Below are 14,323 nucleotides of genomic sequence, written 5' to 3'. Positions count from 1 at the left end.
ATCGATCCCTGAGCGCGCTTATATCGATTCCAGAACTCCACCAACACGAACGGAGTTCCGGAATCGACATGGCGAGCCATGGACATCGATCCCGTGCGGTGAGGACGGGTGAGTAAATCGATTTTAGATATTCGACTTCAGCTACGTTATTCACGTAGCTGAAGTTGCGTATCTAAAATCGATTTTCCCCTGTAGTGTAGACCAGCCCTAAGGGGGGATATGACAGAGGTATATAAAATCATGAGTGATGTAGAGAAAGTGTATAAGTTATTTACTTATTCCCATAATACAAGAACTAGGGGGCACCAAATGAAATTAATAGGCAGCAGGTTTAAAACAAGTACAAGGAAGTTCTTCACGCAGCGCACAGTCAACTTGTGGAACTCCTTAGCTGAGTAGGTTGTGAAGGCTAGGACTATAACAGCGTTTAAAAGAGAACTGGAGAAATTCATGGTGGTTAAGTCCATTAATGGCTATTAACCAGGATGGGTAAGGAATGGTGTCCCTAGCCTCTGTTTGTCAGAGGATGGTGATGGATGGCAGGAGAGAGAGATCACTTGATCATTGCCTGTTAGGTCCACTCCCTCTGGGGCACCTGGCATTGGCCACGGTCGGTAGACAGGATACTGGACTAGATGGACCTTTGGTCTGACCCAGTATGGCCGTTCTTATGTTCTTATGTTTTAAGTATATGCAGGCTGAATTATTATGAAAGTAGAACTCTTGAGTTTAGATCCACATACTATACTATAGACAGCTATTAAAATAACAAAAAGCTTTGAAATTATTACTGTAATTCCATCCTGGGATTTTAGTAACTACATACGGTCACATGATTTTTGCCATGTTGATAATTAGCTCACCATATCCTGTATACAATAGCCCCAGATCTTTTAGATGGAACTATAGCTGTATGATTTATACTTCTTGTTTATTAGGTATGTTACACAAAATACCTGTCTATCCATCAGAGAAGAGCCATGAGAATGATTAAAGGATTGGGAAACACTTTATAGTGACAGACGCAAGGAGCGTAATCTATATAATTTAACAAAGAGAAGATTAAGGGGTAGCTTGGTCAGTTTATAAATACCTATATGGCAAACAACATTTTGATAATATGTTCTTCAACCTAGCACACAAAGCTATAACAGGTGGCTGAAAACATTGAGAGTAATTAGTCATTGTAACAATTTACTTGGGGGTGTGGTGGATTCTCCATGTCTGGCTATTTTTAAATCAAGATTGTTTTTCTAAAAGATATGCACTAATTCGAACAGGATTTAATTCAGGGAAGTCCTATGGCCTGTGTTATATAGAAGATCAGACTAGATCACACTGTTCCATTTAGGCCTGATGAATTTATGAATCTCTCTAGCTATAGCTGTAGCAGCTGCATAAGTATATACATTGCATTTCAGTACTTGTGTGTCTGGTACTACACACTTTTATTTTAAGTGGGTATAATAGTTTCAAGTTTTTCTAAATCCATTCCCAGAGATGAAATAGCATGTTGCCACTTCTGGGGAGCCGCCCAGGGTAAGTGCTGCCTGGAGCAAGCACCCTGAATCCCCTCTCACACCCCAACCCTCTGCCCCACCCCTGAGCCCCCTCTTACAACCCCAAACCCTCAGCCTCGGCCCCACCCCAGAGCCCACATACCCAACCGCAGCCCGCATCCCCTCCCACACTCCATCCCCTTGCCTCTGCCCCATCCCTGAGCCCCTTCCTGCACCCAAACTCCATCCCAGAGCCCGCATCCCCTCCCGCACTCCCTCGGCCCCAGCCTGGAGTGCCTCCCACACCCTGAACCCCTCATCCCTGGCTGCACACCAGAGCCTGTACCCCCAGCTGGAGCCCTCAACCCCTGCACCCCAGTTCCCTGCCCCAGCCCTCACCTGTACCCTAAACTCCTCATCCCAGAGCCCACATCCCAGCCAGAGCCCTCACCCACCTGCCCCAGCCCTGAGTCCCCTCCTGTACCTCAAACCCCGGTTCCTCATGAGCCCACACTCCCAGCCAGAGCCCTCACCCTCCTGTCCCAGCCCCCTCCCACACCCTGAACGCCTTGGCCCTAACCCTCCTGCACCCCAAATCTCCAGCCCCAGCCCAGAGCCCATACCCTCAACAGGAGCCTTCACCCCACCCAAACTCCACCCTCCTGCTCCAGTTCAGTGAAAATGAGTGTGTGAGTGAGCAAAGACAGGGGAGAGTAAGTGATGGAGGGAGGGGGAATGAAGTGAGCAGGGGTGGGGCCTCAGAAACGGGGTGGGGCAAGGGGCAGGGGAAGGGTGGTCAGTTTTCTGCAGTCAGAAAGTTGGCAACCCTATTTGGGGGGCTGGATGAGACAGTGAAGGCCTCCCTTTCAGAGATACTCCCCTTCTAGGGTGACCAGATGTCCTGACTTTTGGGTCCTTTTCTGATATAGACTCCTATTACCCCCCCACCCCTGTCCTGATTTTTAACATTTGCTGTCTGGTCATCGTGTCCCCTTCCCTTTTTTCAAGAGTTGAGGGGGCTCAACAGCTCTGAGAAGCAGGCCGCAAGTCCTGTGCTTCATGTGGGCCATTACCAACTGCAGGGCCAGCTATGTAAGGGTGGAGGTAGCCCTCTCTCTCCACTGTGGTGCAAAGCCCTGCATGCTCCTTGGGGGCTGCTCTCCAGCCCAGAGGTGGCTCTAGTATCTTAGTGAGCTAAGAGGGCTGTACGGTGTCTGACACACCGTGCGATCCTAACCATTTCCACACTATACTGTACCTCCTACTTCAACTGTGCCCTGGCTAAAGATAGCGACCCTAATGCGCACCTTCATGCCCTGACTAAAGATGGCGCCTGGTCACACCCTCCCTCGCTCTTCCGTTAAGTGTGGCGGCTGCTCATAGGGCCCCTTCTTTTGCCCTTACTCAAGATGGCGACTGCCAGCATTCACTACCTCCTTTGTTCTTAGTCCTCAACGCGGCTGCCCGTGGTCACCGCAGGGTCTGCCCTCAGTCAAGATGGCGTTTAACCACACAAACCCAGCCTGTGCCCTCAGAAAAGATGGCGGCGCCCCCATAGATTTCTATCGTGCCTGCCGCCTGTGCCCTTCCAGGTCGGCCTCAGCGGCTTCACAGTCGGGTATACAAGATGGCGGAAGCGGCTGCGGCCGTTTGAATTCCAACGAAGCCGCCAAACTCGGACAATAACAACCGGAGTCGCCGCCGCTGGAGGGTCCCTGCAGGGCTCGGCGCCGCCATGGACTCGCTGCCGGGGGAGGACCTCACCCTGCCCGTGGAGTTTAGCGGCAGGTAGGAGCGGAGCGGGGCAGGCAGCCTGGGACCGTTTGATTTGCGGGTGGTGGGGGCCACCCCGGGTCTGGCGTGGGCAGGGCCGCTCGGGATTCACGCCCCCACCTCCCGGGGGAGGCAGGTGCGCTCTGGATTAATCCCTCTCGGGTCTGGCATGTGGGGCAGGGGCGCTCGGGATTACCCCCCCCCCCCTTCCCTGGGCTGGCTGTGATACGGGGGGGCAGGGACGCTCGGGATTACCCCCCCTTCCCTGGGCTGGCTGTGATACGTGGGGGCTGGGACGCTCGGGATTACCCCCCCCCCTTCCCTGGGCTGGCTGTGATACGGGGGGGCTGGGACGCTCGGGATTACCCCCCCCCTTCCCTGGGCTGGCTCTGATACGGGGGGGCAGGGACGCTCGGGATTACCCCCCCTTCCATGGGCTGGCTCTGATACGGGGGGGCAGGGACGCTCGGGATTACCCCCCCTTCCATGGGCTGGCTCTGATACGGGGGGGCAGGGACGCTCGGGATTACCCCCCCTTCCATGGGCTGGCTCTGATACGGGGGGGCAGGGGCGCTCGGGATTACCCCCCCTTCCATGGGCTGGCTGTGATACGTGGGGGCTGGGACGCTCGGGATTACCCCCCCCCCCTTCCCTGGGCTGGCTGTGATACGGGGGGGCTGGGACGCTCGGGATTACCCCCCCTTTCATGGGCTGGCTCTGATACGGGGGGGCAGGGGCGCTCGGGATTACCCCCGTTCCCTGGACTGGCTCTGTAACGGGCGCAGAGGTTCTCGCCATTGAAGCCCCCCATCCCGCAAGTGCGAGGTTGGTGGACGTTGCTGTTGCTTGGGTCTCACCCTGGGGCAGGGATGCTGTTTATATTCCTCCCTCCCGTGGGTTCGACACATGGGGAGGCTGATATCTTGTCGGGTCTGATATTGGGGAAGGGGTTCTAGGGTGCTACCTGGATCCCTCGCCTCCCTGTCGGTATCTGTCACATACTGTGTGGGGGACTGATGCTGGAAATATTTACGGAGGAGGGACTTTTTGTGGGGTTTCTAAACTTTCCTCACTGCATTTGCCTCCTGTCTCACTCCTAGTGTCAATATTTCCAGACTGGCAGATGTCTCCAGAGATGAACCTCACATTGGCCTGGGAATTAGTGGAGGTAAGGGCAGCTAACATGTGATGGTGAAAAGGAAGGGATCAAGCACAGGTTAATGTTAATTTTAGGAGACTGCAAAATTAGGTTTTAAAGATAAAAATTTTATTTGCAGGGACTTAACTTGTTCTTACAGCACTGAAGACCAATAGAAACATTTCTGTAATGTTCCTGTGATAACCGCTTATTTTTCCAAATCATTAATCTTTCCCACAGCATTTGCAATCCAGATATTGCAGCCCTGAAAAGCTGAAAGTGAAACTGATTACAAAGTGAAACTGAATTAATTACCCAGCTGGTAGAAATGTCAAAAGTTAACAAAGGACATAAATAGTGAAAAGTTACCATGAAAGTCCTATTCACTTTTAATAGATGTTAATAACAGAGGCAAATAAATCTTTATATTTGCAACATATGATTTTTGAATGTTCCTTTAATAAAATCAACAAACTGTATAAATTCAAGCTATTGCTGCAGAAACTGGTGTTAGTCCAAGATACCAACATATTAAGTTTCTGTTGTTGTTAAAGTCCTGATCCTGCAAGACATTTAGCAGCTTTCTGATTCAGAACTTCTTGTACTAATCATCTGAGAAGATGATGGTTGTTCACTTAGTGCTTTGTTTTAGGGATATCACATGAAAGTCTCTCGCCAGACTGTCCAGCTATAGTCCAGTTATGCACTGCAGATTCCTTATACATATGTTTTTTTAAAAAGTATTACCATCAGGTATTACTGAATTGTATTGAGCGGAGATAGTAATTCAGCATATTTTGCTTTATGGTGTGGTGGCTGTGTGTTCATCTTACTGCAGGTTTGGGAGAAAATACAGCCTGAAATATATATTTTGAAGTAACATAGATGATGATCTTTGAGAAGTCATGGAAGACGGGAGAGATTCCAGAAGACTGGAAAAGGGCAAATATAGTGCCCATCTATACAAAGGGAAATAGGGACAACCCAGGAATTTACAGATCAGTCAGCTTAACTTCTGTACCCGGAAAGATAATGGAGCAAACAATTAAGCACTCAATTTGCAAACATCTAGAAGATAAGTAACAGTCAGCATGGATTTCTCTCAAACAAATCATGTCAAACCAACCTGATAGCTTTCTTTGACAGAGTAACAAGCCTTGTGGATAGGAGGGAAGTGGTAGATGTGGTATATCTTGATGTTAGTAACGCTTTTGATACTATCTTGCATGATCTTCTCATAAATCCTAGGGAAATGCAACCGAGATGGAGTGGTGGGTGCAAAACTAGTTGGGGAAACCGTTTCCAGAGAGTAGTTATCAGTGGCTCACAGTCATGCTGGAAGGGCATAACCAGTGGGGTCCCACAGGGATCAGTTCTGGGTCCGGTTCTGTTCAATATCTTCATCAATGATTTAGATAACGGCATACAGAGTACACTTATAAAGTTTGTGGACGATACCACACTGGGAGAGGTTGCAAGTGCTTTAGAGTTTAGGATTAAAATTCAAAATGATCTGGACAAACCGGAGAAATGGTCTGAAATAAATAGGATGAAATTCAATAAGGACAAATGCAAAGTACTCCATTTAGGAAGGAACAATCAGTTGCACACATACAAAATGGGAAATGACTGCCTAGGAAGGAGCACTGCAGAAAGGGATCTGGGGGTCATAGTGGACCACGAGCTAAAAATGAGTCAACAATGTTACACTGTTGCAAAAAAGCGAACATCATTCCAGGATGGGTTAGCAGGAGTGTTGTAAGCAAGACATGAGAAGTAATTCTTCTGCTCCAGGCCGATTAGGCCTCAGTTGGAGTATTGTGTCTAGTTCTGGGTGCCACATTTCAAGGAGGATGTGGACAAGTTGAAAAGAGCTCATAGAAAAATGACTAAAGGTCTAGAAAACATGACCTATGAGGGAAGATTGAAAAAATTGGGTTTGTTTCGTCTGGAAAAGAGAAGACTGAGAGGGGGCATGAATCCAGTTTTCAAGTATATAAAAGGTTATTACAAGGAGGAGAAAGAAAAATTGTTTTTCTTAATCTCTGAGGATAAGACAAGAAGCAATCGGCTTAAATTACAGCAAGGGAGGTTTAGGTTGGAGATTAGGAAAAACGTCCTAACTGCCAGGGTAGTTAAGCACTGGAATAAATTGCCTAGGGAGGTTGTGGAATCTCCATCATTGGAGACTTTTAAGAGCAGATTAGACAAACACCTGTCAGGAGTGGTCTAGATAATTAGTCCTGCCACAAGTCCCCTGCCAGGCGACTGTACTAGATAACCTCTCGAAGTTCCTTCTAGTTCTGTGATTCTATGAAAACTAATAATGCACAATTATAGCAATTTTTTTGTGTCCTGGGAGCCAGTTTTTGGCCTTGTATTTTGAATGTTGTTCTGCCCACTATTCTTTTATGTATTTAGCCAAATATATTGTAGACTGAATTTCAACTAACTTCTGCCATGCAATAATGAAAGCAATTTACATATACCTTCTCTGGAAGAAGACTGAATATGAAAGCAAGCAGTTATAAGAAATATACCTACATTGCAGTATGGCTGTGATCCTGTTACTGTAGGTTCTCTATGAACTATGTATCTCATCAGGCTAATCAAATCTTCCACATTTTGAAGACTTCTGGTTGGCATTCTTGGGAATATTGAAAGGGTGTTTAGAGTATATAGAATTACTTGATAACTCTGAAAGTACTTATTTCAATATTTCCTCTAAATTGTGACAACTGTGACCTTGGTACCTCAGCGAGAGAGAGAGAATATAAAATGTTACATTTTGTGTATTATTTGGCTTCTTGGAATCTTTTGTATAGAACCTCTTTTCCCATTCTTTTTAAAGTTTGCATATGTTAACAGCAGCCTTAGTGCCATATTTGCATTCCTTGATAAATGAGAGTACATGAGAATGTACTTGCAGAATGAGTACATGGGAGAGAACATTTTCATTATTTATAATCCATATACACAGAGAAGTAGTTAATATTTCTTTGCGACATCTTCCATGTATGCAAGTCTTGGTCTTGTGTGGGACAGTGCTGTGCAGTCACGAGCACCTTCAACTTCCATTGATTTAAATGGACGTTGCTGGTGCTCAACACTTTTATACAGTGATGCTTATGGTACCTTTTTGTCTGGATTTTCTTGTTTTTTGTCACAACTTGTTTAGTCCATGATGTAAAAAGGGGACATGAAATGACAATTGTGTTTAATGCTTTTAATACATTCTGATATTAAAATAAGCGTTTTACCTCTTCCAAATAAAATTATACCTTTGCATCCTTCGGTATTTGGATCTATTTTAATTGTCTTCTCAAACGTCTAGCGTTACTGGATGTGGCGGAAGATGCAATTTCACCAACCAGAGCTCGGACCATGAAGGATTATGAAAATGTAAGTAAATTTGTAATGTAAAATTTAGTGACCGCGTTGCGGAACTGATTACTGACAAGACAGAGATGTACAATAACTTCATGGGGATCCATAAATAAATGCGTGCAGACTCTGGGCTAAGACCTCAGTTGGTGTCTATTAGCATAACTCTGTTGAAGTCCATGATTAACACCACTTTTGAACTGTAACTTTCAAGATTGAAGCAAAATCCTGGCGTTAGGGCTAGCAAACTTCCCATCTGAGTTGCTGAATAAGAGTGGGCACGGCTTGGTGTTCAAAACGCCTCCTAAAGAATAGTATTAGTACATATCTTTCCTATGCAATGTGTGGCATTTGTCTGACTTCATAATTGTATTTAAAAGGAATCAGTGGCAGCCTCATATTTCAAAGAAGTACTGAATGTGTGTTGATTTAGGGACAGCTTAATTTTTTTAATGGCTGAGTGCTCTATCAATACCTTCTGCCGTCAGATTTCCTAGCCAAAGATGTTTGTAACACAAATAAGGAAATGCCTTTTTTACTTAACAGGCAATGTCATGTTAACTGATAGAATATGTGGAACAGAATTGTATTGTTGTCAGATTCGTTTTGGAAAACTTGTTACTGGAGCTCGCTGGACATGAACATTTTTGTGAAAATGTGGGGGGTGAGGGGTTTCCACTTTCCCAAATGTGAGGGATTTCAACTGAATAAATTATTTAGCAATCTTTAATAAAGCTGCCAATTTCTGATCTCTAAATGGTTGTAACATAACTAAACCATCATATGTTGTAGGATCTTTCTGGTATTCAAAAGATAAGACTTAATTACTTTTTAGGGCATATGATTTTAAAATGTGTAACTGATTAAAAATTTAGCATTGTTTGCATTTTGTAGCATTGTTATGGCTGAGTGTTTATCTCCATTCTAAATCCTTCTTTCAGCTTCTTGTACCTTTCTCAGGCTTGGGCCCTTCACAGGCTTGATGTCAGTCCAGACATGAATTGTTCTGGAAAGCTTTGACGAAAGCTGTTACAAACTCCTTGTCTGTCTGACTTTTTTTTTGAGCCATCAAATATTAAATGGGGTAGGAATAACCTGCTTAAAACAACTGTTACTGTTTTTTGCGTTCAGATCAGCTCAATATTTTAAACATAGCATGTGACTACCCAGTGAGGAATAATCACTTTGGGGTGGCTTGGTAACTTTAAAGATTCAGATTGTCCATTTCCAAGGAAAACTGCTGTTGGAGAGTTGGGGAAACTCCATGAGATTCCCATTGTGGAGTCTGTCCCAGATTGTTCCATGTGAGGAAAAAAGGGATGGGCTGTTTTCTCCTCCCTACAGAACAGGCACAGGATTTCCATCCTTCCTTCCTCCCTATGGTTCAGAACCCTCAAATTCTCAAGGTTGTCCTCATGGATGTTGGGTTCTGCTAGAGGCTAGGGCAATCTGCATGGCCCTCCATGCTGGCTGCAGGTATTCCCTTCATAGGGGTCTTTTCTCAACTCCCAGTTCTCTGGCAGCTGCAGACCTTGTCTAGACTATGATTTGGAAGTGTGATCTCATCATACCTTTAAATCCTAGTTTAGGCAAAGCTACAGATAATGCTTGATGTTGCCGCTTTCCATGTAGAGCGGCTGTGAAGAAAAGTTACTGTCTGCAGTGCATGCATCCTGAGGCTGCATTACCCTTTCAGTGGATTCTCTACAGGACATGTGAGGGGGATGGTATGCTGCTCTCCATGTGAGTGATGTCCCTGACCTGTATGAGAGAGGAAGAACAGAGCAGAGGAGACAGTTGACCCCTGCGTGGGCAGTGGGGAGATTCATGCACAGAAGTTTCCCTCTTTGTGCAGGCACACAGGATGTTCTGAGCCCTGAGGAATTAGGGTGTAGAGTCTGAAGTTTGAACATGCATAAAAATAGGAATTTAAGTGCTCGTATGGTCTGGTTTCTTTGCAGCAGAAGGAATTTTTGCACCAAGCTTGCTTTTGTGTGCAACTGGAAATGCAGTTAAAAAGTCTTTTTCCTTTCACTCATTTAACTGTGTCCTTTCCCCATTTACTTTGCGCTGGTAAGCGGAAAGGAGGAATGTCTGGTTACGTGGCTAAGGACTGGTTTTTTTTGTTTTGTTTTTCTTCTCAACCATTTAACTACAGTTTTGTTGTTGGAAAATGGTCTCTGCTGGCAGGAACTGTTACTGTGCAGTGAAACCACAGCCTGTGGTGACAGATGTCATTTTGCATAAAAGTGGCTTTACGCAAAAGTGGAATTGCAGTTAAATTGAAAAGGACAAGTGCTATTTTCCCTACTGATGCTGTCGTATGGCACCTGGCTGTATAGATTGTACTTGAATCACAGAGTCAGTTTCTCAGAAGAAACCTGTTGGGTTTATTTCCTTTTGTTTACATTTTGAAATAAGGAAATTTTAAAGAAAAATAAGTTAAAACTGGAGACTCAGAGTTAAAATTCCTACAGCTGTGTTAACTTGCTCACATTTTACATTGTGGCTGTATTGAGCTGTCATTTTAACTGCATGGTGTGATCTGAAAAGTCTGGGTATGACTGAATTACCTTTGCTCTGAGTTTGTTTGGCATTTGTGTTTTTAAGTTCTTCATTTATTGTTGCATTTTAATTGTTGTTTGCACTTAGGATGGGATTTTCCAAAACCGTCAATATTGCCCTAGCTCCGCTCTGTGCTGCAGATGTGATGAACGTAGGACTAGAAAAAAGTTTCACTAACATAACTTAACGTTCATATGTTTTTAACTTCAGTGTCTTTATTGGCCGAGCTATTTAAAATAATGGCAACCTGGAATAATCTGCTGGCAGTTTAAAGAATTAAGTGATAAATACTGTTTGTACGATTCATATATATAGTCAAACTGAACTCAGTGGGACTACTTGCTTGAGTAAAGTGAGCAGGTTTGGTCCCTCAGGGCCCAATTCTACAGCCATCGCTTATATGAGAAATTCTTGACTTCTGAGATTGCTGCAAAAGAGGGTTGCAGTATCTTCGTATGCTCTAAGGCTGAAGTCCCCAAACTGTGGGGCACGCCCCCTAAGGGGGCACTGAGGAAAGTTTGGGGGAGGGCACAGCTGGAGCCCAGTCCAGCCCCCACAGGGCTGGGGAGGGAGCATCACCCACCAGCTCCACTCCTGGCCCTGGCTGCTTGGCTTGGCTCCTGGCTGAGGCCCTGGCTCCGGCCCCAGTCACAGTTGTGGCCTCAGCCTTGATCCCTTTATCCCCATCCGTGTCCCCGTTCCCAGTTCTGGCTCGGAGGGGTGTAGACAGGAGCGTGGGGAGCAAGGTAAAAAGTTTGGGGACCACTGCTCTAGGGCTTGGACTTAACACAAAGTTGCGTTGGTTTAACTAAAGTGTGATGTTGCAGCAGTTTAATTAAATCATTGCAACCTTGTGTGCGAATGCTTAAATTGGTTTGTGTATTCCCACAGATTTGCATTGGTCTAACTAAATTGATGCAACAACACAACAAATTGGTGTGTAGACAAGCTTTGGCTCTATCACTCTTCGTGATCATTCATTTTGCTTTTTAGTACCGTGGAGTGAAGACTTCCAAAGTCTGATAAAGTAGATAACCTTCCTCATATTGCAGCAGTGTGTGCAGACTTTTGGCCCAGTCCTGAAAACCCAAGCTCCCTTGCGTGGTCCTTACTTGTGAAAGTAATGATGAGGTTACTCAGTGAGCAAGAACGACTCAGCCTAGAGGAAGAGATTGCATTTTTGGGCTCAGAGTTAATTATTTTTGAGGAAAAAACTCTAACTTTTACAGGCCAATCATCTTTTCAGAAATTGTATTGTTAATAATTTTTACAAGCTGCACAACACTGTCATTCTAGAGAAGCCTATATAAATATTTTATTAGTTGCTCAGTTACATATTCAGTTTCTTTCTCCAGAAAGCAGGTGGCAGGAGGCACTTGTTTTATTTGAATAAATGTTTCATGCTTGGTCTCTTAAAAAATTTAAAAGGAGACTTTCTCTTTAATGAAATCATTAACTAATATGCCTTCTTCAAATTGGGAAAGTTAAGTCACAATTGTTAAAGGACACAGGTACAAGACGACTTGTATAAATACACGCAGGGTATTAAAACGCTAACAGTTGCACTGTAAAGTACGTGACTCTGTAGGATAAAGCGTTAATTGCATTCAATTGGGATGACAAGACTTACTCGTTGCTTTGCCTCAAGATTGATGTAGAGACATTCCAAGCGTTTACAATAAAACCTTTATACTCCACACTTTCATATATTTTGTTCAAGTTTCCTTTTTATAGGAAAATAACTACTACAAAGATATTTTTTTTAAACCTAATTTTTTAAAATTCTTTTGTCTGTAAAGCCAGCCTGGCTTTAATACTTGATTTGTAAGCTCTTTGGGGGCAGGGGCATTCCCTTCTGGTCTGTAAAATGTCATGCTAAATTATGTTGTATTTAAAAAAAACCCCAGTCTTATAGCTGTTTTTTCTCCTAAGGGCCAGTGTCTCATGGCCTTGTGGGGTGCTGCAGCATTAGAAGTGATGTGGGTGGAACAGATTCCTAGCTGTCCGTGGGTAAGCAGAAAGCAGGTGTTTCTAGCCTCAAGATACTGGCCCTTATCCAGTCCCAAATTAGTAGCACATGTATTACCTATTCTGGATCTTGCCCCAGTGTGGTTTTTTGCGGGGGGTGTCGATAGGCAAGAGGAATTCCACATAATGGAGAAGAGGGAAAAGATGGTGGTCTCTTTTTCTCTCTTTGGATCGATGTAAGGGGTGAAGCAGCTGATCTGAAAGCTATTCAGAGCTTTAGAATGTCAGAAGTAGCCTAAGGGAGGATAGTTTGGGGGCAGTGCGCGTGTGATATGGTCCCATAATTCTAGTGTACTTTCAGAATATTAATTTATTACTTTTGACTAGGATGGTGTCAAGAGGACTGTGTCCATTTCTATTGTTGGATAACTTTTTAAGTAGGGACTTTTTTTTTAACATCTCATATCTTCATGGTCTGTTAATTTGTGATCTTTATTACTTTTTATTTGCCTTTTGCACTGTGAGGAACTAAAACAAATATAATATCAATTTTACTTGTGAAACGTGGCATAGTTTATTTCTCTTCTTAAACAGCAAATAACTGACCTGAAAAAAGAAAACTTCAACCTAAAGCTTCGTATATATTTTCTGGAGGAGCGAATGCAGCAGAAATTTGATGGTCCAATTGAAGACATCTACAAAATTGTAGGTATTTAAAATTGTTGCAAGTAACTGTGTATCTTTCCAAACAATTTCTACTGTCTGAAAAATTGATGTTCATCCTTTGTTGGAAATTTCAGTATTGCCAGTTCTTTTCACTTCAGTCTAATTATATGCAATAATAAAGGGATTAAAATGACCTTTATACAATATGAAAGATTAACTTCAATTTTTCAGTACTAGCTAATGACTAATTAAATTATTAAAACAATAAATCAGAGCATCATTCTCCTCAGAAATCTTAATTTAAATACCTTGTTCTTGTGATTATTGGAATCTTCTCATTCAGTTATATCACTGATGGTTAGTGTTCACAATGTAATCTCCCAGACCAGTCATAGCAGGAAGAAAATGAAAGGTCAAGTCTGCTACCTACACCTCCTGAATGTCATACTTACTTCTTCTGAATGTTAGTTATTTTTCCTGCTGTGGTACTTACAGAAGATGTCAAAGTGACAAGAAAGCCCCTGCTTCCCTGGAGAGTTGGGCGGTTTGAGACCCTGCTCCCAGCTAGGAGCTGGGCTGAGAAGCCGAAGTGGCTTGGGACACTGCTCCCAGCTGGGAGCCGGGGTTGTGGGGGAAAGCGGGTGAGAAGCCCTGGGCAGTTTCTCTCCTACCCCTGCTCCCTCTGGGGAGTGGGCAGGTCAGAGGAGGCAGCCTCCTCAGAACCTCTTAGGTCAGTGGAAGTGCTCTTGGTGAGGAAACGCACCAGCGAGGGTAGTGTGGACATGCGGTGGCTTATAAGTTAATGTAATATTGGTTGACTTAGGTTTGTAGTATAGACATACCCTAAATATCTTGTGTAGGCAAAACCGCTTGTATGGCTGTGAAGAACTCAAGGTAACTGTTGATCTGTTTTTAAAAAATGACAAATTTTCTTGTAAATGTGGTAAAGGAAAATAGTCTTTAATGTTGTTGTGTGACATATATACTGTGGTGTTTTAATATTATGATTTTTAAGAAGCTTTAGTGACTTTTGAGACTATTTTCAAGTCTTGTAAAATAAAGACTCTTTTGAAGGCTAAAAATTGGAAGTAATTTCCTATTTCCATCATACTCTGCACCTAATTTGTTTTTGAATTTGTTATTGCCTATTACAGGAAAATGTAATCAATGTGCAGGGTTAACTTTGCATTGCATTGGCTTGTGTGGCATTTTGTCATTTAACTTTGTGTTGTAGAATATTGAGCTGAAGGTTGAGGTAGAAAGTCTGAAACGTGACCTGCAGGAGAGGGAAAAACTGCTCATCAAAGCCTCGTAAGTATGTTCTCTCTCT

At 43.9% G+C, this 14,323-nt stretch overlaps 1 protein-coding gene across 5 annotated transcripts in view; it reads left to right on the top strand.

Moving 5' to 3' along the window:
* The first annotated feature begins 3,094 nt into the window (after positions 1-3,094).
* CDK5RAP2 (CDK5 regulatory subunit associated protein 2) overlaps positions 3,095-14,323 on the top strand; it is a 102,243-nt gene continuing 91,014 nt past the window's right edge. For all 5 annotated transcript variants that reach the window (XM_032797926.2, XM_032797925.2, XM_032797927.2 and 2 more), the window contains exons 1-5: positions 3,095-3,287; positions 4,373-4,440; positions 7,745-7,812; positions 12,922-13,032; positions 14,228-14,304. In XM_032797926.2, coding sequence (XP_032653817.1) covers positions 3,235-3,287; positions 4,373-4,440; positions 7,745-7,812; positions 12,922-13,032; positions 14,228-14,304 — 377 coding nt within the window. In that variant the 5' untranslated portion in view covers positions 3,095-3,234. The remainder of the gene's footprint in view (positions 3,288-4,372; positions 4,441-7,744; positions 7,813-12,921; positions 13,033-14,227; positions 14,305-14,323) is intronic.

The sequence above is a fragment of the Chelonoidis abingdonii genome, chromosome 24 (assembly GCF_003597395.2).
Source record: "Chelonoidis abingdonii isolate Lonesome George chromosome 24, CheloAbing_2.0, whole genome shotgun sequence".
In the NCBI taxonomy this organism is placed as follows: domain Eukaryota; kingdom Metazoa; phylum Chordata; order Testudines; family Testudinidae; genus Chelonoidis; species Chelonoidis abingdonii.
The sequence above is the reverse complement of the archived record's forward strand: the minus strand, read 5'-3'. Positions and strand labels throughout refer to the sequence as shown.